General features: G+C 50.9%; 2 protein-coding genes across 2 annotated transcripts in view; one reads left to right on the top strand and one right to left on the bottom strand.

Moving 5' to 3' along the window:
* The window catches only part of pex5 (peroxisomal biogenesis factor 5), a 43,207-nt gene extending 29,146 nt beyond the window's left edge, over window positions 1-14,061 (top strand). Inside the window, 7 exon segments of the mRNA XM_072478675.1 lie at window positions 6,332-6,475; window positions 7,101-7,171; window positions 8,376-8,570; window positions 12,413-12,578; window positions 12,940-13,097; window positions 13,218-13,282; window positions 13,285-14,061. Of these exon segments, the coding sequence (XP_072334776.1) occupies window positions 6,332-6,475; window positions 7,101-7,171; window positions 8,376-8,570; window positions 12,413-12,578; window positions 12,940-13,097; window positions 13,218-13,282; window positions 13,285-13,418 (933 nt within the window). The 3' untranslated portion in view covers window positions 13,419-14,061.
* A 158-nt stretch (window positions 14,062-14,219) lies between these two features.
* Window positions 14,220-25,000, bottom strand: part of lpcat3 (lysophosphatidylcholine acyltransferase 3) — a 66,052-nt gene continuing 55,271 nt past the window's right edge. Inside the window, 5 exon segments of the mRNA XM_072478676.1 lie at window positions 14,220-14,727; window positions 15,703-15,817; window positions 17,083-17,241; window positions 17,338-17,485; window positions 19,774-19,940. Of these exon segments, the coding sequence (XP_072334777.1) occupies window positions 15,707-15,817; window positions 17,083-17,241; window positions 17,338-17,485; window positions 19,774-19,940 (585 nt within the window). The 3' untranslated portion in view covers window positions 14,220-14,727; window positions 15,703-15,706.

Genomic DNA, 25,000 nt, shown 5'->3' with positions numbered 1-25,000 from the left:
GAGAGACTGTGCGAGAGGGAGAGACAGAGACAGACAGGGAGAGAGTCAGGGAGAGAGAGACAATGCGAGACAGACTGAGAGAGAGTGAGAGAGACAGTGCGAGACAGACTGAGAGAGATCGAGAGAGAGAGAGATCGAGAGAGAGAGAGAAAGACAGGGAGAGAGAGAGAGACAGAGAGGGAGACAGAGGGAGACAGAGAGAGGGAGACAGAGAGAGGGAGACAGAGAGAGAAAGACAACGAGAGACGGAGAGAGAGCGAGAGATCGAGAGAGAAAGAGACAGGGAGAGGGAGACACGGAGAGATAGAGAGAGAGAGAGACAGAGAGAGCAAGAGAGAGAGAGACAGGGAGAGAGAGAGCAAGAGAGAGAGAGAGAGAGACAGAGCGAGAGAGAGAGAGAGACAGGGTGAGACCGAGAGAGAGAGAGAGACCAAGAGAGAGAGAAAGAGATCGAGAGAGAGAGACGGGGAGGGAGATAGAGAGAGACAGTGCGAGAGGGAGAGACAGGGAGAGAGAGACAGTGCGAGAGAGGGGGTCATAGATAGCAGCTTCAGGGAATTAGTTACACCAAAGATTGGAGATAGGTGGGTAACTGTAAGAGGGACTGGGAAAAAGCAGTCAGTGCAGGGATCCCCTGCGGTCGTTCCCCTGAGAAACAAGTATACCGCTTTGGATACTTGTGGGGGGGACGACTTACCAGGGGTAAGCCATGGGGTACGGGCCTCTGGCACGGAGTCTGTCCCTGTTGCTCCGAAGGGAAGGGGGGAGAGGAGCAGAGCATTAGTAATTGGGGACTCTATAGTCAGGGGCACAGATAGGAGATTTTGTGGGAGCGTGAGAGACTCACGTTTGGTATGTTGCCTCCCAGGTGCAAGGGTACGTGATGTCTCAGATCGTGTTTTCCGGGTCCTTAGGGGGGAGGGGGAGCAGCCCCAAGTCGTGGTCCACATTGGTACTAACGACATAGGTAGGAAAGGGGACAAGGATGTCAGGCAGGCTTTCAGGGAGCTAGGATGGAAGCTCAGAACTAGAACAAACAGAGTTGTTATCTCTGGGTTGTTGCCCGTGCCATGTGATAGTGAGATGAGGAATAGGGAGAGAGAGCATTTAAACACGTGGCTACAGGGATGGTGCAGGCGGGAGGGATTCAGATTTTTGGATAACTGGGGCTCTTTCTGGGGAAGGTGGGACCTCTACAGACAGGATGGTCTACATCTGAACCTGAGGGGCACAAATATCCTGGGGGGGAGATTTGTTAGTGCTCTTTGGGGGGGTTTAAACTAAGCAGCAGGGGCATGGGAACCTGGATTGTAGTTTTAGGGTAAGGGAGAATGAGAGTATAGAGGTCAGGAGCACAGATTTGACGTCGCAGGAGGGGGCCAGTGTTCAGGTAGGTGGTTTGAAGTGTGTCTACTTCAATGCCAGGAGTATACGAAACAAGGTAGGGGAACTGGCAGCATGGGTTGGTACCTGGGACTTCGATGTTGTGGCCATTTCGGAGACATAGATAGAGCAGGGACAGGAATGGATGTTGCAGGTTCCGGGGTTTAGGTGTTTTAGTAAGCTCAGAGGAGGCAAAAGAGGGGGAGGTGTGGCGCTGCTAGTCAAGAGCAGTATTACGGTGGCGGAGAGGATGCTAGATGGGGATTCTTCTTCCGAGGTAGTATGGGCTGAAGTTAGAAACAGGAAAGGAGAGGTCACCCTGTTGGGAGTTTTTTATAGGCCTCCTAATAGTTCTAGGGATGTAGAGGAAAGGATGGCGAAGATGATTCTGGATATGAGCGAAAGTAACAGGGTAGTTATTATGGGAGACTTTAACTTTCCAAATATTGACTGGAAAAGATATAGTTCGAGTACAATAGATGGGTCGTTTTTTGTACAGTGTGTGCAGGAGGGTTTCCTGAAACAATATGTTGACAGGCCAACAAGAGGCGAGGCCACGTTGGATTTGGTTTTGGGTAATGAATCAGGCCAGGTGTTGGATTTGGAGGTAGGAGAGCACTTTGGGGACAGTGACCACAATTCGGTGACGTTTACGTTAATGATGGAAAGGGATAAGTATACACTGCAGGGCAAGAGTTATAGCTGGGGGAAGGGCAATTATGATGCCATTAGACGTGACTTGGGGGGGATAAGGTGGAGAAGTAGGCTGCAAGTGTTGGGCACACTGGATAAGTGGGGCTTGTTCAAGGATCAGCTACTGCGTGTTCTTGATAAGTATGTACCGGTCAGACAGGGAGGAAGGCGTCGAGCGAGGGAACCGTGGTTTACCAAGGAAGTGGAATCTCTTGTTAAGAGGAAGAAGGAGGCCTATGTGAAGATGAAGTGTGAAGTTTCGGTTGGGGCGATGGATAGTTACAAGGTAGCGAGGAAGGATCTAAAGAGAGAGCTAAGACGAGCAAGGAGGGGATATGAGAAGTATTTGGCAGGAAGGATCAAGGAAAACCCAAAAGCTTTCTATAGGTATGTCAGGAATAAGCGAATGACTAGGGAAAGAGTAGGACCAGTCAAGGACAGGGATGGGAAATTGTGTGTGGAGTCTGAAGAGATAGGCAAGATACTAAATGAATATTTTTCGTCAGTATTCACTCAGGAAAAAGATAATGTTGTGGAGGAGAATGCTGAGCCCCAGGCTAATAGAATAGATGGCATTGAGGTACGTAGGGAAGAGGTGTTGGCAATTCTGGACAGGCTGAAAATAGATAAGTCCCCGGGACCTGATGGGATTTATCCTAGGATTCTCTGGGAGGCCAGGGAAGAGATTGCTGGACCTTTGGCTTTGATTTTTATGTCATCATTGGCTACAGGAATAGTGCCAGAGGACTGGAGGACAGCAAATGTGGTCCCTTTGTTCAAAAAGGGGAGCAGAGACAGCCCCGGCAACTATAGACCGGTGAGCCTCACGTCTGTAGTGGGTAAAGTCTTGGAGGGGATTATAAGAGACAAGATTTATAATCATCTAGATAGGAATAATATGATCAGGGATAGTCAGCATGGCTTTGTGAAGGGTAGGTCATGCCTCACAAACCTTATTGAGTTCTTTGAGAAGGTGACTGAACAGGTAGACGAGGGTAGAGCAGTTGATGTGGTGTATATGGATTTCAGCAAAGTGTTTGATAAGGTTCCCCACGGCAGGCTATTGCAAAAAATTCGGAGGCTGGGGATTGAGGGTGATTTAGAGATGTGGATCAGAAATTGGCTAGCTGAAAGAAGACAGAGGGTGGTGGTTGATGGGAAATGTTCAGAATGGAGTACAGTCACAAGTGGAGTACCACAAGGATCTGTTCTGGGGCCGTTGCTGTTTGTCATTTTTATCAATGACCTAGAGGAAGGCGCAGAAGGGTGGGTGAGTAAATTTGCAAACGATACTAAAGTCGGTGGTGTTGTCGATAGTGTGGAAGGATGTAGCAGGTTACAGAGGGATATAGATAAGCTGCAGAGCTGGGCTGAGAGGTGGCAAATGGAGTTTAATGTAGAGAAGTGTGAGGTGATTCACTTTGGAAGGAATAACAGGAATGCGGAATATTTGGCTAATGGTAAAGTTCTTGAAAGTGTGGATGAGCAGAGGGATCTAGGTGTCCATGTACATAGATCCCTGAAAGTTGCCACCCAGGTTGATAGGGTTGTGAAGAAGGCCTATGGAGTGTTGGCCTTTATTGGTAGAGGGATTGAGTTCCGGAGTCGGGAGGTCATGTTGCAGCTGTACAGAACTCTGGTACGGCCGCATTTGGAGTATTGCGTACAGTTCTGGTCACCGCATTATAGGAAGGACGTGGAGGCTTTGGAGCGGGTGCAGAGGAGATTTACCAGGATGTTGCCTGGTATGGAGGGAAAATCTTATGAGGAAAGGCTGATGGACTTGAGGTTGTTTTCGTTGGAGAGAAGAAGGTTAAGAGGAGACTTAATAGAGGCATACAAAATGCTCAGGGGGTTGGATAGGGTGGACAGTGAGAGCCTTCTCCCGCGGATGGATATGGCTGGCACGAGGGGACATAACTTTAAACTGAGGGGTAATAGATATAGGACAGAGGTCAGAGGTAGGTTCTTTACGCAAAGAGTAGTGAGGCCGTGGAATGCCCTACCTGCTACAGTAGTGAACTCGCCAACATTGAGGGCATTTAAAAGTTTATTGGATAAACATATGGATGATAATGGCATAGTGTAGGTTAGATGGCTTTTGTTTCGGTGCAACATCGTGGGCCGAAGGGCCTGTACTGCGCTATATTGTTCTATGTTCTATGTTCTATGTTCTAGAGAGGGAATGCCAATCCGAGAGAGAGAGAGAGAGAGAGAGAGAGAGAGACAGGGAGAAACCGAGAGAGAGAGATCGAGAGAGGGAGAGATTGAGAGGGAGAGACAGGAAGGGAGAGAGAGAGAGAGAGAGTGAGAGAGAGAGAGAGTGACCAAGAGAGAGATCGAGAGAGAGAGACGGGGAGGGAGAGAGAGAGAGACAGTGCGAGAGAGAGGGAGTGCCAATCCGAGAGAGAGAGAGAGAGAGAGACAGGGAGAAACCGAGAGAGAGAGATCGAGAGAGGGAGACAGGAAGGGAGAGAGAGAGAGAGAGAGTGAGACAGGGAGAGAGAGAGAAAGACAGTGCGAGAGAGACAGAGAGAGAGAGACCAAGGGAGCAAGAGAGAGGGAGAGGGAGAGGGAGGGACAGAGAGGGAGTGCAAGAGAGAGGCAGAGCGAGAGAGAAAGAGAGAGCAAGAGAGAAAGACAGGGAGAGAGAGAGACAGGGAGAGAGTCATAGGGAGAGAGAGACACAGAGACCCAGAGAGTGCGAGACCGAAAACAGAGAGATGGAGAGACAGAGGGAGAGAGTGAGAGAAACAGAGCAAGAGAGACAGGGAGACAAAGCGAGAGAGACAGAAGGAGAGACTGAGAGAAACAGTGTGAGAGACAAAGAGAGAGACAGAAAGAGATAGAGAGAGAGAGCCAGGGTGGGAGACCGAGAGAGAGAGGGAGAAATAGGGAGATCGAGAGAGATAGAAAGGCAGACAGCGAGAGAGACAGAAAGAGAGAGTGAGAGAGACCGAGACCGAGAGAGAGAGAGGCCAAGAGAAAGAGACAGACAGTGCGAGAGACAGAGAGTGAGACAGTGCGAGAGAGACAGAGAGTCTAGGAGAGAGAGACGTGGGAGGGGGGAGACCTATGTCAAGTTCAGGCAGAATCTATCAGTGAACACTCGTGCCATTAACCCAGCAACTATTTGTTCCTTTCCCAGCATTGCACCTTGGGCAGAGTGACTCGCTCAGGCCATTTCAGAGGGACATAGTTAAGAGTTGACCATATTGCTAAGTGGTGATTTGGACATGTGTCCCTCACAAGAGCATTACCCTCTGGATTACTTGTCCAGTGATGTTAGTGTAAGAGTCCATCCTATTTATTCGATGACTTCCCCCCTCTTTTATGTTGCCGTTCACATTTTTGATCCATGGCTGATTAATAGACATATGTTCTATGTGTCTTTAAGTCAAGTAGCAGAGCGGAGTGAGGAATTCAGAAGTTACAGGAGAGAACACTCTGCTAAACTTTGCTACTTTGAACATGCACTTCAGACGTTTCGGCACCTGAGAGAGAGATGAGCCGGGACTCGGTTTAATTGACTGGTTGCGGGGGGGGGGCAAGAATTGGCCCAAAAGGCTGTACTCTGCCCAGTAACAGGAGTTATTGGTCCTGTTACAGTGGAATGATTTTTAGAGTCCCAAGGAGCTCAGTTTTACTCCTGGGAGCACAGGACAAGGAATCTCTCTCTCTCTCACGTGTTCTCTCAGAAAGGCTGTGAGTTCTGTATTACTGGGACTGCAGAGAACCTGAATGAATCTACGGGAAAGTCTTGGACTGAAAGTAGAGTTTGAAGAAGATTAAGGAGCTGGAAACAACCATCTTAAAACAAAGACTCTTTTTTCCCCTTTTATTTATGATATTTTACCCCTCCCCTCCCCTCAGTGTTTGTCTGTCTTGTGTGCATATGCAGAGGGTGGGGAAAAGTTCAAGTGGGGAATCAGGAATTAGATGATAGTTTTACCAGTTGTATTTTTTGCATATTTCATTATAGTTCTTATTAATAAAAGGTAATTGTGTTTAAATTTACAAACCTGGTGACTGTGATTATTTGGCAGTCAAGGGTCAAAGACTTTGGGTATTTTGCGAAGAATTATTGGTTAATTTGCTTGTGTTGTGACCCTGTCGGGCTGGATTGACCATGTACTAATCCAGGGTGGCGTAACATTAGCACGCACGTCTCTCTCTCGCCCTGTCTCTCAGTCTTCTTTAACGATCTCCCTCTATTCTGCTACTTTTCTCTTCCCCATTACTACTCCCTCTCCAGGGTTACAGATTTGAGGAGGAAAACCCCATGAGGGACCACCCTCGTGCCTACGAGGAGGGTTTGCGGAGGCTGCAGGAAGGCGATCTCCCAAACGCAGTGCTCCTGTTTGAGGCTGCCGTGCAGCAGAATGGAGAGCACATGGAGGTAGGCGCAGGGGTGGAGTCCGAGTTGGGAAGAGGAGGGATCCTCTGCGCTGACCCGACGACAGAGCAACGTTCCGTCTGTGTGGACCCTTCGACAGTGCAGCGCGTCGTCAGTACTGACCCTCCTGTACTGACAGTGCGATGCTCCCTCAGTACTATCCCTCTGACAGTGCGGCGCTTCCTCAGGACTGATCCTCTGACAATGCGGCACTCCACCAGGACTGACCCTCCGACAATACGACATTCCCTCAATACTGACCCTGTGACAGTGCAGCACTACCTCAGTTCTGATCTTCCGATAGTGTGACACTCCCTCAGTCCTGACCATCCGACAGTGCGCCGCTCCCTCAGTACTGACCGTCCAACAGTGCGGCGCTTCCTCAGTAATGATCGTCCGACACTGCAGCACTCCCTCAGTAACGATCAGCTGACAGTGCAACGTTTGCCGGATGGCTGTCTGCGATCATGGGTCTTGAACACCCAAGCCTCTGACTCTCGATTGTCTGTACGAGGCAGCACAGGATGGGCGAAGTGAAATATTGTGGGGGGAGGGGGTGCACTTTTCTGCTCATTTGCACTACCTGCTCTGCAGGCTGAGATTTCTCTCCCTTTCTCTCCATTCGCAGGCCTGGCAATACCTAGGTACGACACAGGCTGAGAACGAACAGGAGCATGCAGCCATTAGTGCTCTGCGCAGGTAAGGTCAAAATAGGGCCAAAAAAGTAGAGAGAGCTCTCTATTGTACCTGTCCCTGGGAATTCTCTATGCTGACACTGGGGGTATAAAATGAGTGGGACTTTAGGAGGATTATTATGCCTTTGTCACAGTTCCCTTTCTCAGAGGGAGCTCTATATTGTACCTGTCCATGCAAATTCTTGATGCTGACACCGGGTATAAAGTGGGTGGGACTGGGGCAGCACAGTGGCGCAGTGGGTTAGCACTGCTGCCTCATGGCGCCGAGGACCTGGGTTCGATCCCGATCTCCGTACCACTGTCTGTGTGGAGTTTGCACATTCTCCCCGTGTCTGCGTGGGTTTTCTCTGGGTGCTCTGGTTTCCTCCCAGAAGTCCCGAAAGATGTGCTGTTCGGCAATTTGGACATTCTGAATTCTCCCTCAGTGTACCCGAACAGGCGCTGGATTATGGCGACTAGGGGATTTTCACAGTAACTTCATTGCAGTGTTATATAAGCCTATTTGTGACAATAATAAAGATTATTATTATATGGGATGTGGGCCAGCATTTATTGCCCATATCCGAGGGCATTTAAGAATCAACCTCATTGCTGTGGATCTGGAATCACATGTAGGCCATAAGACGGAGGAGCAGAATTAGGCTACTCGGCCCATCGAGTCTCATCCGCCATTCAATCATGGCTGATATTTTCTCATTCGCATTCTCCTACCTTCTCCCATAATCCCTATAAGATCATAAGGCCAGATGAGGACGGCAGATTTCTTTCCCGAAAGAACATTAGTGACCCAGATGGGTTTTTAACGACCGTCGACAATGGTTTCATGGTCACGTTTAGACTTTTAATTCCCGATATTTGTTGAATTCAAATTTCACCTTTGGGCCTGGCGGGTTTCGAACCTGGGTCCCCAGAGCAGCATTCTGGGTCTCTGGATTGCTAGACCAGTGACAATACCACTACACCATTGACTCCCCCAGCGTGGGTCTCGGCCACACAACCCAAAAAGATGTGCAGGCCAGGTGAATTGGCCACACTAAATTGCCCCTTAATTGGGAAAAAAGGAATTGGGCATTCTGAATTTATCTAAAAAGAAAATAAAGTGGTGGGACTATAGGAAGGTTATCATGCTCTCCCTTTCTCAGAGGGAGCTCTGTATTGTACCATCCCTGCGAGCGCTCAATGTTGATCCTGTCCCTTTGGGTTTACAGATGTTTGGAGTTAAAGGCAGATAATTTAACGGCTCTGATGGCACTGGCTGTGAGTTTTACAAATGAGTCACTTCAGAAACAGGCGTGCAACACCCTTCGCGATTGGCTGAAACACAACCCCAGGTTCTCGCACCTGGTCAGGGAGGAGTTGGATAAATCGCAGGGCCAGAAAGCATTTGGATCCCTGCTTACAGAGTAAGAGCTACGAAGACCATCCCTCTAATCCCCAAAGTCACCATTGAAGACAATCCCTCTAATCCCCTAACTCACCATCAAAGACCATCCCTCTAATTCCCTAACTCTCCCATCGGTGACCATACCTTTAATCCCCAGCTCTCTATTGAAGACCATCCCTCTGATCCCCTAACGCACCATCGAAGACAATCCCTCTAATCCCCTAACTCACCATCAAAGACCATTTCTCTGATTCCTTAACTCTCCCATCCGAGACCATCCCTCATCCCTAACTCTCTATTGAAGACCATCCCTCTAATTCCCTAACTCACCATCAAAGACCATTCCTCTTAACCCCTAGCTCTCCCATTAAGACCATCCCTCTAATCTCCACTCTCCCATCGAAGACCATCTCCAAACTCTCCATCAAATTCCATCCCTCTAATTCCCTAACTCTCCCATCGGTGACCATACCTTTAATCCCCAGCTCTCTATTGAAGACCATCCCTCTGATCCCCTAACGCACCATCGAAGACAATCCCTCTAATCCCCTAACTCACCATCAAAGACCATTTCTCTGATTCCTTAACTCTCCCATCCGAGACCATCCCTCATCCCTAACTCTCTATTGAAGACCATCCCTCTAATTCCCTAACTCACCATCAAAGACCATTCCTCTTAACCCCTAGCTCTCCCATTAAGACCATCCCTCTAATCTCCACTCTCCCATCGAAGACCATCTCCAAACTCTCCATCAAATTCCATCCCTCTAATCCCCTAACTCTCCAATCGAAAACCATTCCTCTAATCCCCTAACACCATCAAAGACCATCCCTCTAATTCCCTAACTCTCCCGTCGGAGACCATCCCTTTAATCCCCTAACTCTCCCGTCGGAGACCATCCCTTTAATCCCCAACTCTCGATGGAAGACCATCCCTCTGATCCCCTAACGCACCATCAAAGACAATCCCTCTAAACCCCTAACTCACCATCAAAGACCATTCCTCTAATTCCCTAGCTCTTCCATCGGAGACCATCCCTCTAACCCCCGAACTCTCCATCGAATTCCATCCCTCTAATCCCCTAAATCTCCATCGAAAACCATCCCTCTAAGCCCCTTACTCTCCATCGAATTCCATCCCTCTAATCCCCTAACTCTCCAATCGAAAACCATTCCTCTAATTCCCGAACTCTCTATCGAACACCATCCCTCTAATCCCCTAACTCTCCATCGAAGATGTTGAGAAGCTGGAATCTATCATCAAGGAAGAAATAGCGAGGCATCTGGATGGAAATTGTCCCATTGGACAGTCGCAGCAGGTCGTGCCTAACTAATTTCGTGGAATTTTTTGAGGACATTACCAGCGCGGTATACAACGGGGAGCCAATGAATGTGGTATATCTGGATTTCCAGAAAGCTTTTGACAAGGTGCCACACAAAAGGTTGCTGCGTAAGATAAAGATGCATGGCGTTAAGGGTAAAGTAGTAGCATGGATAGAGGATTGGTTAATTAATAGAAAGCAAAGAGTGGGGATTAATGGGTGTTTCTCTGGTTGGCAATCAGTAGCTAGTGGTATCCCTCAGGGATCAGTGGTGGGCCCACAATTGTTCACAATTTACAAAGATGATTTGGAGTTGGGGCCCAAATGCAATGTGTCCAAGTTTGCAGATGACACTAAGATAAGTGGTAAAGCAAAAAGTGCAGAGGATACTGGTAGTCTGATGAGGGATTTGGATAGTTTAAGTGAATGGGCTAGGGTCTGGCAGATGGAATACAATGTTGACAAATGTAAGGTTATCCATTTTGGTAGGAATAACAGCAAAAGGGATTATTATTTAAATAATAAAATATTAAAACATGCTGCTGTGCAGAGGGACCTGGGTGTCCTAGTGCATGAGTCGCAAAAAGTTGGTTTACAGGTGCAACAGGTGATTAAGAAGGTGAATGGAGTTTTGTCCTTCATTGCTAGAGGGATGGAGTTTAACACTAGGGAGGTTATGCTGCAACTGTATAAGGTGTTAGTGAGGCCATACCTGGAGTATTGTGTTCAGTTTTGGCCTCCTTACCTGAGAAAGGACGTACCGGCGCTGGAGGGTGTGCAGAGGAGATTCACTAGGTTATTCCCAGAGCTGAAGGTGTTGGATTACGAGGAGAGGTTGAGTAGACTGGGACTGTACTTGTTCGAATTTAGAAGGATGAGGGGGGGATCTTATAGAAACATATAAAATTATGAAGGGAATAAATAGGATAGATGCGGGGAGGTTGTTTCCACTGGCAGGTGAAAGCAGAACTCATAGGGGGCATAGCCTCAAAATAAGGGGAAGTAGATTTAGGACTGAGTTTAGGAGGAACTTCTTCACCCAAAGGGTTGTGAATCTGTAGAATTCCCTGCCCAGTGAAGCAGTTGAGGCTCCTTCATTAAATGTTTTAAAGATAAGGTAGATAGTTTTTTTAAGAATAAAGGGTTATGGTGTTCGGGCAGGAAAGTGGAGCTGAGTCCACACAACATCATTGAATGGCGGAGCATGCTCGAAGGGCCAGATGGCCTACTCCTGATGTAAGACATCTTATGAAGACCATCCCTCTATTCCCCTAACTCACCATCGAAGACCATTCCTCTAATCCCCTAACTCCCATCAAGACCATCCCTCTAATCTCCTAACTCCCATCGAAGACCATTCCTTTAATCCTCTACCTCACCATCGAAGACCATCCCCTCTAATCCCCTAACTCTAATCGAAGACCATCCCTCTAATCCCCTAACTCTCCCATTGAAGACGAACCCTCTAATCTTCTAACTCATCCATCGAAGAACATTCCTCTAATCCTCTAACTCTCCCATTAAGGGGGTGGCACGATGGCACAGTGGTTAGCACTGCCGCCTAATGGCACCGAGGACCCAGATTCAATCCCGGTCCTGGGTCACTGTCCGTGTGGAGTTTGCACATTCCGTATCTGCGTGCGACTCACCCCCACAACCCAAATATATGCAGGGTGGTTGGATTGGCCACGCTAAATTGCCCCTTAATTGGAAAGAAAATGAATTGGGAACTTTAAGTTTTAAAAAAACCTTTCCCATTAAGACCATCCCTCCAATTCGCTAACTCATCATCGAAGACCATCCCTCTAATCCCCGAACTAACCATCAAAGTCCTTCCCCCTGAATCCCTAACTCACCCATTGAAGACCAGCCCTATAATCCCCTAACTCTCCATCGAAGACCAACCCTCCAATCCCTTAACTCTCCCATTAATACCATCCTCTAATCTCCTAACTCACCATCGAAGACCATCCCTCTAATCCCCTAACTCTCCCACCGAAGACCTTTGAACCCCTATCTCTCCAAATAAGACCAGCCCTCCATCGAAGACCATCTCTCTAATCTCCTAAATCTTCTATTGAAGACCATCCCTCTAATCTCCTAACTCTCCCCTCGTAGACCATCCATGTAATCTCCTAATTCTCCCATCGAAGACCACCCCTCTAACCTCCTAACTCACCATTGAAAACCATTCCTCTAATCCCCTAACTCTCCATCAAAGACCAACCCTCTAATCCCCTAACTCCCATTAATACCATCCTCTAATCTCCTAAATCACCATCGAAGACCATTCCTCTAATTCCCTAACTCTCCCATCGAAGACCATCCCTTCGATCCCCTAACTCCCATGAAGACCATCCCTCTAATCCCTAACTCACCATCGAAGATCATCCCTCTAATCCCTAAAGTCACCATCGAAGACCATCCCTGTGATCTCTTAACTCAAGACGGTCTCCATTGTGTATGTGTGTGAGAGATCTGGGATGGTTGATGGATTGTTGGCGATGCTTCACCATCTCTCTCTCCATCTCCCTCATAGCTCCCTATTCGGCGAGGTGAAGGAACTCTTTCTCAGAGCTGTCCAGAGTACCCCCGGGGAGATTGACGCGGATGTGCAGTGTGGTCTCGGTGTCCTCTTCAATCTGAGCGGGGAGTTTGACAAGGCCGTCGACTGTTTCAACACAGCTTTGAGTGTGCGGCCCAACGTAGGAGAATTTCTCTACCTCTCCTGTGACTCTCTACACTTCTTTGTCTACATGTCTCTCCACTTCACGCAACTCTCTTTGTCTGTCTCTCCTCTCACGCGACTCTGCTTTTTTTCTGTCTCACGTGACTCTCCGCTTCTCTTCATCTCTCTCTGCTTCCCTTTGTTCCCCTCCTTCTCATGCAACTCTCTTTCCCCCACTCTGTCCCTCCCCCTCTCTGTCTGGCTGTTTCTCTCTCCCCCACCCGTCCTTCCTCCCGTGTGTGTATGTCTCTTTGTCTTTCCCTCCCTCCTCCACCTCTCTCTCCCCCTGTCCCTTCCCCTCTCCTCGCTCTCACACTCTCTCTCCCTCTCTTCCCCAGGACTACTTGCTCTGGAACAAGTTAGGGGCCACCCTGGCGAATGGTTCTCGCAGTGAGGAAGCGGTGGAAGCCTATCGCCGGGCGTTGGAACTTCAGCCGGGCTTCATTCGCTCTCGCTACAACCTGGGCATCAGCTGTATCAACCTGGGGGCGCACAGGTAGGTGCAAGCAGGGAGCCCCTTGTTGCTGCCCCCCCCCCCCCCCCCCCCCCGGTGAGTGGCTGGTGATTCTGCCTGTCCCACCAACACCCTTTAACCTCCAGCATTCTTATCTTGCAGAGAGGCGGTGGAGCACTTCCTGGAGGCTCTCAACATGCAAAGGAAGAGTCGGGGTCCCGAGGGCGAGCGGGACAGATGTCAGACAACATTTGGAGTACTCTTCGCATGGCTCTGTCCATGCTGGGTCAGACGGACCTGTACCAGGTAGCAGACGCCCGCGACCTGGGCACCCTCCTCCGTGCCTTCCACCTGGACCACTGACTGTGCCAACCGGGCAGCCCCATTGTCTGTGAGTGTGCCCTCAACCAAATGGACTCCCTGTGACCTTCCTTGAGTACTCTCCCTCCCACCCCACAATCCTCTGTATCTAACACCATACTGTACCTGTCCTGGGAGTGTTTGATGGGGACAGTGTGGAGGGAGCTTTACTCTGTATCTAAACCAGTGCTGTACCTGTCCTGGGAGTGTTTGATGGGGACAGTGTACAGCGTGCTTTACTCTGTATCTAACCCCGTGCTGTACCTGTCCTAGGAGTGTTTGATTTGGACAGTGTAGAGGGAGCTTTACTCTGTTTCTAACCACGTGCTGTACCTGTCCTGGGAGTGTTTGATGGGGACAGCTTAGAGGGGAATTTACTCTGTATCTATCCCCGTGGTCTATGTGTTCTGGGAGTGTTTGATGGGAACAGTGTAGAGGGGGTTTTACTTGAACAGGGAGGTCTGGGATCCTACGCAGGCGTCAATGTATATTAATATAATGTAATTGAATTGTAATAATCCCGTACGAATCCCAGACTGAAGGCTGTCAGGGATGTCTCGAACAGGACTGTCCGTCTCCCGAAGCAGCCAGACCTGGACTCAAATGTAATGCTGACAAATCAATAAAAGACTGAGATTTTATTTAATCCATCTGCATCCTGTGACAGTCTACATGTATGTGAGGGAGTTTGTGAAAGAGACTTTGTTGAAGTTATTGCTGATTTAATATTGAGGTTGGTGCATTTGGAAAGAGAATCAAATAACGGAGACATACTGTTCAGTCAGTTCTGCTTTCAGTCAAATCTGTTTTTACAAAACATTTTATTTAAATGTAAAAAAACAAGAGGCCGGCAGTTTGGTCACGTGGGGAGGGGGAGGAGGTCCGGTGTGCCAGCTGAGGGAGTGAAGTGGACGGTGAAGGTGGGCGATTTTACACGCCCAATCCCGGCCTCATCCCCACCTCACCGTCACTCCACATCTCTCTCTCTCGCAGTGAGACCCCCAAACCTCACTTCCTCCTCCCAATCTCTGCCACCCCACCCCAATGAACGGAGTAACCCGCAGTGTGATCAAAACGCAGGATCAAATATAAAACGGAGAAAGGTTTCTTCATAAAGACATCCATCAATAAACGGGAATGGGGAGATGGACGGAGTTGGGTAGGAGGGGAGAGAAAAGGGGGCTTTGAGGGAGAGGTATGAGAAGGCGGGTCCATTTGCACCATTTTCCCTCCAACCCGCCTCCACACTTTTTTTTGAGCACTTGCGATTTTTAAAATCGGGCACTGGCAGGTTTCGAAACGTCAAAGGCACCTGTGGGCGAAGAAGGGTCATTGAGACGCAATCCTGCAGCCTCGCGTTGAACCCCCCCCCCAAACCCAATGTGTCCCCATACCATCCCATTGCCTCAAGAAGGTGGTGGGTGAACCGCAACCTTGAACCCACTGCCGTCCCCGTGTGGTGTAGGTACACCCATAGCGCTATTAAGGAGGGATTTCCAGGATTCTGACCCAGTGAAGGAACGGCCGATATATTTCCAAATCGGGATGGTGTGTGAGACTCAGAGGGGGAACCTGCAGGTGGTGTCTGCTGACCCCCTTGTCCTTCTGGACGGTACAGGTGGAAAGTTTTGAAGGTGACGTCAAACGAGTCTTGACAAGTCGCAGCAGTGCATCTATTAGACGATACACACGACTGCCACTGGGTGTCGGTGGTGGAGGGGTGAATGGATGTTTATGGTTAGGTGTCGATCGAGCAGGGCTGTTTTCCCCTGGATGGAATCGAGCTTCTCAAGTGTCATTGGGAGTCCCACTGATCCAGGCAAGTGAGAGAGTTTTCCATCACAGTCCTGACTTGTGCCCTTGTAGATGGTGAACAGGCTTTTGGTTGGGGGGGGGGGGGGGGTGGTAAGAGTCAGCAATGAGTTACTCTCTGCAGGATTCCCAGCCTCTGACCAGCTGCTGGTCGCCACAGTATTTATATGGCTGGTCCCAGTTCAGTTTCTGGTCCATGGTAACCCCCCAGGATGCTGATAAATACATCGACGTGATTAATCTCAACATCATTTCCTCTGGGAGCGAGTTCCACATTCCACCCACACTGCATTTGGACATGGACTACTTCAGTACGAGTTGTTGTGAATGGTGCGGAACATTGTGCAGTCATCATCGGACATCCCCACTTCTGACCTTATGATGAAGGGAAGGTCATTGATGAAGCAGCTGAAGATAGTTGGGCCTTGAACACTAACCCTGCTCCCTTAACCTCTGTCACCAGCCCAGGGCTTACCTTCCTATTGGTGTTTTAGATGTTTCTTTGGCACGAGCAGTTTCCGGTACGAAGGCATTAGCAATATCTGGGAGAAGAAGATTACGTGTCCAACAAAATATACCGACTTGTACACCTAGAACAGGGGTGAAAATAGACAACGTGTCGCTTTTATATCAAACCTACAGAGCCAGAGCGGCGCTCCGTCAGCACAGACCCTCCAATGGTGCAGCAAAGAGAGAGAAGCTGCGTGAGGCGACGGACGGACGGGGGGGGGGGGGGGGGGCGGGGAAGGATGAAGAGAGCGGGGGGGGGGGGGGGGAAGGAAGGATGAAGAGAGCGGGGGCGGGGGGGGGAAGGATGAAGAGCGCGGGGGGGGGGGGGGAAGGATGAAGAGCGCGGGGGGGTAAGGATGAAGAGCGCGGGGGGGTAAGGATGAAGAGCGCGGGGGGGGGAAGGATGAAGAGCGCGGGGGGGGGGGGAAGGATGAAGAGCGCGGGGGGGGGGAAGGATGAAGAGCGCGGGGGGGGGAAGGATGAAGAGCGCGGGGGGGGAAGGATGAAGAGCGCGGGGGGGGGGGAAGGATGAAGAGCGCGGGGGGGGGGAAGGATGAAGAGCGCGGGGGGGGAAGGATGAAGAGCGCGGGGGGGGGAAGGATGAAGAGCGCGGGGGGGGGAAGGATGAAGAGCGCGGGGGGGGGGAAGGATGAAGAGCGCGGGGGGGGGGGAAGGATGAAGAGCGCGGGGGGGGAAGGATGAAGAGCGCGGGGGGGAAGGATGAAGAGCGCGGGGGGGAAGGATGAAGAGCGCGGGGGGGAAGGATGAAGAGCGCGGGGGGGAAGGATGAAGAGCGCGGGGGGGAAGGATGAAGAGCGCGGGGGGGGAAGGATGAAGAGCGCGGGGGGGAAGGATGAAGAGCGCGGGGGGGAAGGATGAAGAGCGCGGGGGGGAAGGATGAAGAGCGCGGGGGGGAAGGATGAAGAGCGCGGGGGGAAGGATGAAGAGCGCGGGGGGGGAAGGATGAAGAGCGCGGGGGGGGAAGGATGAAGAGCGCGGGGGGGGAAGGATGAAGAGCGCGGGGGGGAAGGATGAAGAGCGCGGGGGGAAGGATGAAGAGCGCGGGGGGGAAGGATGAAGAGCGCGGGGGGGGAAGGATGAAGAGCGGGGGGGGGGAAGGATGAAGAGCGGGGGGGGGAGAAGGATGAAGAGCGCGGGGGGGGGAAGGATGAAGAGCGCGGGGGGGGGGGAAGGATGAAGAGCGCGGGGGGGGGGAAGGATGAAGAGCGCGGGGGGGGGGGGGGAAGGATGAAGAGCGCCGGGGGGGGGGGGGGGGGGAGGATGAAGAGCGCGGGGGGGTTGAGAGTGCGGGCGTCGGGGTATTCAGACAGTGTTTTGCCCTCACCTGGACCCACTTGTCCCAGGCAAAGAGGCAAAATGGAACCAGAGCGTAACCCATAAAAAGCCAATGAAATGTTTGCTGGAGGACGTAGAGAACAGGAGTGACCTCGGGTCGGGAGGTGAACCTGTTCAGCAATGGACTGTCTTCAATTAGCTGCAAGACCTGAGCGAGAGAGAGAGAGAGAGAAGAGTTCACAGCGGTAGTCCTGGGCAAGCGACACTGACATTTCACCCACACCCTTGGCCTGAGGCTCCTCACCTGATTTTCGTGGTAAACTATGACAAACTCCAGAAAGAAACACATGAAGTAGCCGGAGTGCAGACCGTGCCAGGTGGCCAGGAAGACCAGAGTCAGCGCCTGAGATACCATCTTACTGCCCATGAACTTTAACCTCTTGAAGATATGTCTGTAAGGGGGTGTAAAAAAAAAAGGGGGGGGAAAAGAGGGAAAATGAAGGAGGATAGGGAGATGGGGGGCGGAGGAGGATAGGTAGAGGGGGAGAGGACAGGGAGAGGGGGGAGGAGGAGGATAGGGAAGAGAAGGGGAGGATAGGAGGATAGGGAGAGAAGGGGAGGATAGGAGGATAGGGAGAGAAGGGGAGGATAGGAGGATAGGGAGAGAAGGGGAGGATAGGGAGAGAAGGGGAGGATAGGAGGATAGGGAGAGAAGGGGAGGATAGGGAGAGAAGGGGAGGATAGGAGGATAGGGAGAGAAGGGGAGGATAGGGAGAGAAGGGGAGGATAGGAGGATAGGGAGAGAAGGGGAGGATAGGGAGAGAAGGGGAGGATAGGAGGATAGGGAGAGAAGGGGAGGATAAGAGGATAGGGAGAGAAGGGGAGGATAGGAGGATAGGGAGAGAAGGGGAGGATAGGGAGAGAAGGGGAGGATAGGGAGAGGGGGGAGGATGATAGGGAGAGGGGGGGGAGGATAGGGAGAGGGGGGGGAGGATAGGGAGAGGGGGGGAGGATAGGGAGAGGGGGGGAGGATAGGGAGAGGGGGGAGGATAGGGAGAGGGGGGGAGGATAGGGAGAGGGGGGGAGGATAGGGAGAGAGGATAGGGAGGGGGGGAGGATAGGGAGAGGGGGGGGGAGGATAGGGAGAGGGGGGGGGGAGGATAGGGAGAGGGGGGGGGAGGATAGGGAAAGGGGGGGGGGAGGATAGGGAAAGGGGGGGGGGAGGATAGGGAAAGGGGGGGGGAGGATAGGGAAAGGGGGGGAGGATAGGGAGGGGGGGGGAGGATAGGGAGAGAGGGGGAGGATAGGGAGGGGGGGGGAGGATAGGGAGAGGGGGGGGGAGGATAGGGAAGGATAGGGAAAGGGGGGGAGGATAGGGAGGGGAGGGGGAGGATAGGGAGAGGGGGGGGGAGGATAGGGAGGGGGGGGGAGGATAGGGAGAGGGGGGGGAGGATAGGGAGAGGGGGGGGAGGATAGGGAGAGGGGGGGGAGGATAGGGAGAGGGGGGGGAGGATAGGGAGAGGGGGGGAGGATAGGGAGGGGGGGGAGGATAGGGGGGGGAGGATAGGGGGGGGAGGAGAGGGGGGGGAGGATAGGGAGAGGGGGGGGGAGGATAGGGAGAGGGGGGGGAGGATAGGGGGGGGGAGGATAGGGAGAGGGGGGGGGAGGATGAGGATAGGGAGAGGGGGGGGGAGGAGGAGGATAGGGAGAGGGGGGAGGAGGAGGATAGGGAGAGGGGGGGAGGAGGATAGGGAGAGGGGGGGGAGGAGGATAGGGAGTGGGGGGGAGGAGGATAGGGGGGGGGGGGGAGGAGGATAGGGAGGGGGGGGAGGAGGATAGGGAGAGAAGGGGAGGATAGGGAGAGAAGGGGAGGATAGGGAGGGGGGGGAGGAGGATAGGGAGAGAAGGGGAGGATAGGGAGAGAAGGGGAGGATAGGGAGAGAAGGGGAGGATAGGGAGAGAAGGGGAGGATAGGGAGAGAAGGGGAGGATAGGGAGAGAAGGGGAGGATAGGGAGAGAAGGGGAGGATAGGGAGAGAAGGGGAGGATAGGGAGAGAAGGGGAGGGGAGGGAGAGAAGGGGAGGGTAGGGAGAGGGGGGAGGATAGGGAGAGGGGGGAGGATAGGGAGAGGGGGGAGGATAGGGAGAGGGGGGAGGATGATAGGGAGAGGGGGAAGGATAGGGAGAGGGGGGAGGATAGGGAGAGGGGGGGAGGATAGGGAGAGGGGGGGGGAGGATAGGGAGAGGGGGGGAGGATAGGGAGAGGGGGGGGAGGATAGGGAAAGGGGGGAGGATAGGGAGAGGGGGGGAGGATAGGGAGAGGGGGGGAGGATAGGGAGAGGGGGGGAGGATAGGGAGAGAGGATAGGGAGAGGGGGGGAGGATAGGGAGAGGGGGGGAGGATAGGGAGAGGGGGGGAGGATAGGGAGAGGGGGGGGAGGAGGGTAGGGAGAGGGGGAGGATAGGGACGGGGGGGGGGGGGGAGGAGGATAGGGAGGGGGAGGATAGGGAGAGAGGGGGCGGATTGGGAAGGAGGATAGGGAGAGGGGGGGAGGATGAGGTTAGGGAGAGGAGGAGGGGGGGGGGAAGGTTAGGAAGAGAGAATAAAAATAACTTGTTAATTTCCTCTGTAACATTAAGGTGCTCCTCTATCTCCCCAACTCCCTTGCTGTATCTCCGGCCCCTCTGCAGGCTGCCCTCTCTGAGGGGTGGGTGGGGGGGAATGTGAGGAGCAGTCATCACCTTGAAGCCCAGAGATTGGTCTGGATGTTGAAGGCCGCAATGGTTCCTTTAAAGTAGGGAGTGGTCTCGAAGAGGAAAACTTTGATGTTGGTACAGGCATCCCACTGAGGTTCTCCCCTGTCATCAGTACCGTTATATCCCAGAGTGGTGAGGATACATACCCCTTCCTGCAGAGAGAGAGAGAGAGAGAGAGGGGGAGAAAGAGAGAGAGGTGTCATCAGTACCATTATATCCCAGAGCAGTGAGGATACATACCCCTTCCCTGCGGAGAGGGGAGAGCTCGAGAGAGAGAGAGAGGGGTCATCCCCAGGGCTACACCGGCCTCAACTGTCAGGTCAACACAAACAGACAAAACTACCATTTCTCGGAATCCTCCTTCCTCTGCCATATTCCTTGGGGCAGGAAGGGTGGGCAGGGGTGTGGTCAAGGAGGCATTTTGGAGAATAATGAGAGAGCACCTGGGAATGGGGGCTTTGGCCAGGGTAGAATTACAATTGGGTGATCACAATTTGAATAGTTGAATATCTGCTCAGTTTGAGGGACACTAAGTGAGGCTCAGTGCCTTGGGGTGGGGCAAGTGGGCCTTGCAAAGGACCATTTAGAGTCATTGATGTTGACATCCGCTTTAATACCTTCGGCCCACTTTGTCCAAGCAGCCCAGTTTCTATTACTAAGGTAGTCCCACTTGCCCACATTTGGCCCATATCCTTCTATACCCACCCTGCCTTTGTAATTGTCTAACAGCTTTTTAAAAGGCAAAATCATCCCCACCTCTGGCAGCTTGTTCCAGATGCTCACCACCCTGTGTGAAGAAATTTCCCCTCTGGTCTCTTTTGTATCTCTCCCCTTAACCCTATGCCCTCTAGTTCTAGACTCCTCTACCTTTGGGAAAAGATGTTGACTATCTACCTAATCAATGCTCCTCATTATTTTATCAACCTCTATAAGATCATCCCTAAGCTTCCTACGCTCCAGGGGAAAAAGTCCCAGCCTCTCCTTCTAACTCAAACCATCAAGTCCTGGGAGCATCCTCGTAAATCTCTTCTGCACTCTTTCTAGTTTAACAATATCCTTCCTACAATAGGATGACTAGAACTGTACACATTACAGTTATGTGACCTTACCAATGTCTTGTACAACTTCAACAAGACGTCCCATATTCAATATTCTGACCAATAAAACCTAGCATGCTGAATGCCTTCTTCACCACCCTGTCCACCTGCGGCTCCGCTTGCAAGGAGCTATGAACCTGTACTCCGAGATCTCTTTGTTCTGTAACACTCTCCATTCCCTAACATTAACTGAGTAGGTCCTGCCCTGATTTGAACTACCAAAATGCATCACCTCACATTTGTCCAAATTAAACTCCATCTGCCATTCATCAGCCCACTGGCCCAATTGGTCAAGATCCTGTTGCAATCTTATACAACTTTCTTGACTATCCACTATGCCACCAATCTTGGTGTCATCTGCAAACTTACTAACCGTGCCTCCTACATTCGCATCCAAATCATTAATATATATCGCAAATAACAGTGGACCCAGCACAGATCCCTGAGGCACACTGCTGGTCACAGGCCTCCAGTTTGAAAAACAACCCTCCACAACCTTCGGTCGCCAATTTTCTATCCAATTGGCTATCTCGCCCTGGATTCCGTGAGAATTAACCTTTTGCAACAACCTATGCGGTACCTTGTCAAAGGCCTTGCTAAAGTCCATGTAGACAACGTCGACCGCACTGCCCTCATCTACCTTCTTGGTTACCCTTTCAAAAAACTCAATCAAATTCATGAGACAGGACTTTCCCCTTACAAAGCCATGCTGACTTTCCTCAATCAGCCCTTGCCTGTCTAAATGTCTGAAGATCCTGTCCCTCAGAATATCTTCTAACAATTTACCCACTACAGAAGGCTAACCGGCCTGTAGTTCCCAGGCTTATCCCTACAGCCCTTCTTAAACAAGGGCACAACATTTGCTACCCTCCTTCAGGGTACCTCTCCTATGGCTGTCGATGATTCAAATATCTCAGCTAGGGGGCCGGCAATTTCCTCCCTAACCTCCCACAACCTCCTGGGATACATTATCAGGTCCTGGGGATTTATCTATCTTGATCTGCTTTAATACCTCCAGCACCTCCTTCTCTGTAATATGTACTCCTCAAGACATCATTTTTTATTTCCCCAATTTCCCTAGTATTTGTGCCTTTCTCAACAGTAAATATTGATGAGAAACATTTTCCCATCCCTTGTCGATCCGCACATAGATGCCCTTGTTTATCCTCAAGTTGCCCTACCCTCTCCCTAGTCACTCTTTTACCCTTTATGTATCTGTAAAAGCTCTTTGGATTTTCCTTTGCCTTATCTGCCAAGACAAACCTCTGTCCCCTTTTTACCCTCCTTTCTTTTTCCCCCCCATAAATTTAGAGTACCCAATTATTTTGTTTTCCCAATTAAGGGGCAATTTAGCGTGGTCATTCCACCTAACCTGCACATCTTTGGGTTGTGGGGACGAAACCCACGCAGCTGATTTCTCTCTTCACTCTACTCCGACAAGCCCTATACTCTTCAAGCGATCCACTTGATCCGAGCTGCCTATGCATATCATATGCCTCCTTCGTCCTTTTGACCATGTCCTCAATATCCCAAGTCCTTCTGGGTTCCCTCCTTCTACCAGCCTTACCCTTCACTTTAAGAGGAATGCTGACCCTGAACCCTAGATAACACCCTTTTGAAAGACTCCCACTTACCAGCTGTCCCCTTGTCTGTGAACAGGCACCCCAATCAACTTTTGAAAGTTCCCGCCTAATACCATCGAAATTAATCTTGCCCCAATTTAGAATTTTACCTTTTGGGCCAGAACTATAATTTTCCATAGCTATCTGTGGCAACTAGGGGCTTTTCACAGTAATATCATTGCAGTGTTAATGTAAGCCTACTTGTGACAGTAAAGATAATAATAACAATTATCTTAAAACTAATGGAATTATGGTCACTGGTCCCAAAATAATCCCTCACTAACACTTCCATCACCTGCCCTTCCTTATTCCCCAAGAGGAGGTCAAGTTTTGCCCCCTCTCTGGTCGGGCCATCCACATATTGAATGAGGAATTCTTCCTGAATACACTTGACAAATTTCTCTCCATCCAAACCCCTAGTGCTATGGTTGTCCCAGTTAATGTTGGGGAAGTTAAAGTCCCCTACTATTACCCCTATTCGTCCGGCAGCTATCTGTAATCTCCTTACATATTTGCTCCTCAATATCCCGCTGACTATTTGGGGGTCTATAGTACAGTCCTATCAAAGTGATCTCACCCTTCTTATTTTTCAATTCTACCCATATAGACTCCGTGGGCGAACCCTCGGCTATATCCTCTCTCTGTACTGTCGTGATACTGTCCCGAATCAAAAAGGAAACCCCCCCTCCTCTCTTACCTCCTGTTCTATCTTTCCTACAGCACCTGTACCCCGGAACATTGAGCTGCCAGTCCTGCCCTTCCTTCAGCCATGTTTCAGTAATAGCCATAATATCCCAGTCCCATCTGCCTTGCCCGTTAGGCCTCTTGCATTGAAATAAATGCAGTTCAATCGGTTTCTCTGCCTTCCACTTTTCTCCTTACTGGCTTTTGTTTCTCTCCCCTCTTTACTACTCTCCGACTTCCTGCATTGATTCCCATTCCCCTGCCACATTAGTTTTAACCCTCCCCAACAACGCTAGCAAACATCCCCCCCTAGGACATTGGTTCCAGTCCTGCCCAGGTGTAGACCGTCCAATTTGTAATGGTCCTCCCTCTCCCAGAACCGGTTCCAATGTCCCAAAAATCTGAATCCCTCTCTCCTGCACCATCTCTAAAGCAACGTATTCATCCTGTCATTCCGACACTGACTAGCACTTGGTACTGGTAGCAATCCCGAGATCACTACCTTGGAGGTCCGACTTTTTAGTTTAGCTCCTAACTCCCTATATTCAGCATGTAGGACCTTATCCTGTTTTTTTTTTTTTTACCTATATCGCTGGTGCCTATATGCACCACGACAGCTGGCTGTTCACCCTCCCCCTTGCAGACACTCAGACATCCAGGACTCTTACATATGGGAGGCAGTACCTTCCTGGAGTCTCATTTGCGTCCGCAGAAACGGCTGTCTACTCCCCTTACAATAGAATCCCCTATCACTATAGCTCAATCACACTTTTTCCTGCCCTCCTGTGCAGCAGAGCCAGCCATGGGGCCATGAACCTGGCTACTGCTGCCTTCCCCTGGTGAGCCATCTCCCCCAACAGTATCCAAAATGGTATACCTGTTTGAAGGGAGATGACTGCAGGGGACCCCTGCATTGCCGTCCTATTCTTCCTCTGTCTGATGGTCACCCATTTCCTATCTCCCTCAGTACTCTTTATCTGCGGTGTGACCAACTCGCTAAACGTGCTATCCATGATTTCCTCAGCATGTGAATGCTCCAAAGTGAGTCCATCCGCAGCTCCAGAGCCATCAAGCGGTCTAACAGATGCTGCAACTGGACACACTTCTTGCACGTGAAGGAGCCAGGGACAGTGGACGTGTCCCTGAGCTCCCACATCGCACAAGAGCATGGCAAAGGTCTGGGAACTCCTGCCAGGTCTTAACCCGGAGGTTAACTTATACAACTACAATGCCCCCCAAAAAACAAAATAGATAAAATGAAAATAAAAACTACTTACCAGTCAGATTCAAACTTAATAGGTCTAAATTTAGCAGGTCTCCAACTCTGCCCCTGGAGACTTACCAGTCACTTCTCTCCCTTGTAGTCTCAGCTGCCAGTTTCTCCTTCTCCCAGTTTTCACAGAACACTTGGTCAATGAAAGAACCTTTTTCTCAAAAAGAGCAATGGGTTTACAAGTGGAGGCCGAGACCATGGCTGAGGTATGAAATGAATACTCTGCATCTGTCTTTACCAAGGAGGTAGATGCTACCCAGACCATGGTGACAGAGGAGGCAGTTGAGACACTGGATGGGCTAAAAATGGGTAAAGACGAGGTATTAGATAGGCTGTCTGCACTTAAAGTTGATAAGTCCCCAGGACCGGATGAGGTGTAACCGAGGATACTGGGGGAAGAGAGAGTGGAAATTGCAGGAGCTGTGACCAGAATCGTCCAAAGCTCCTTTGATACAGGGATAGTGACAGAGGACTGGAGAATTGCAAATGTTACACCTTTGGGTGGCACTGTGGTTAGCACTGCTGCATCACAGCTC

The sequence above is a fragment of the Scyliorhinus torazame genome, chromosome 16 (genome assembly GCF_047496885.1).
Source record: "Scyliorhinus torazame isolate Kashiwa2021f chromosome 16, sScyTor2.1, whole genome shotgun sequence".
Lineage (NCBI taxonomy): Eukaryota > Metazoa > Chordata > Chondrichthyes > Carcharhiniformes > Scyliorhinidae > Scyliorhinus > Scyliorhinus torazame.
This window is presented reverse-complemented; position numbering and strand designations above follow the sequence as displayed.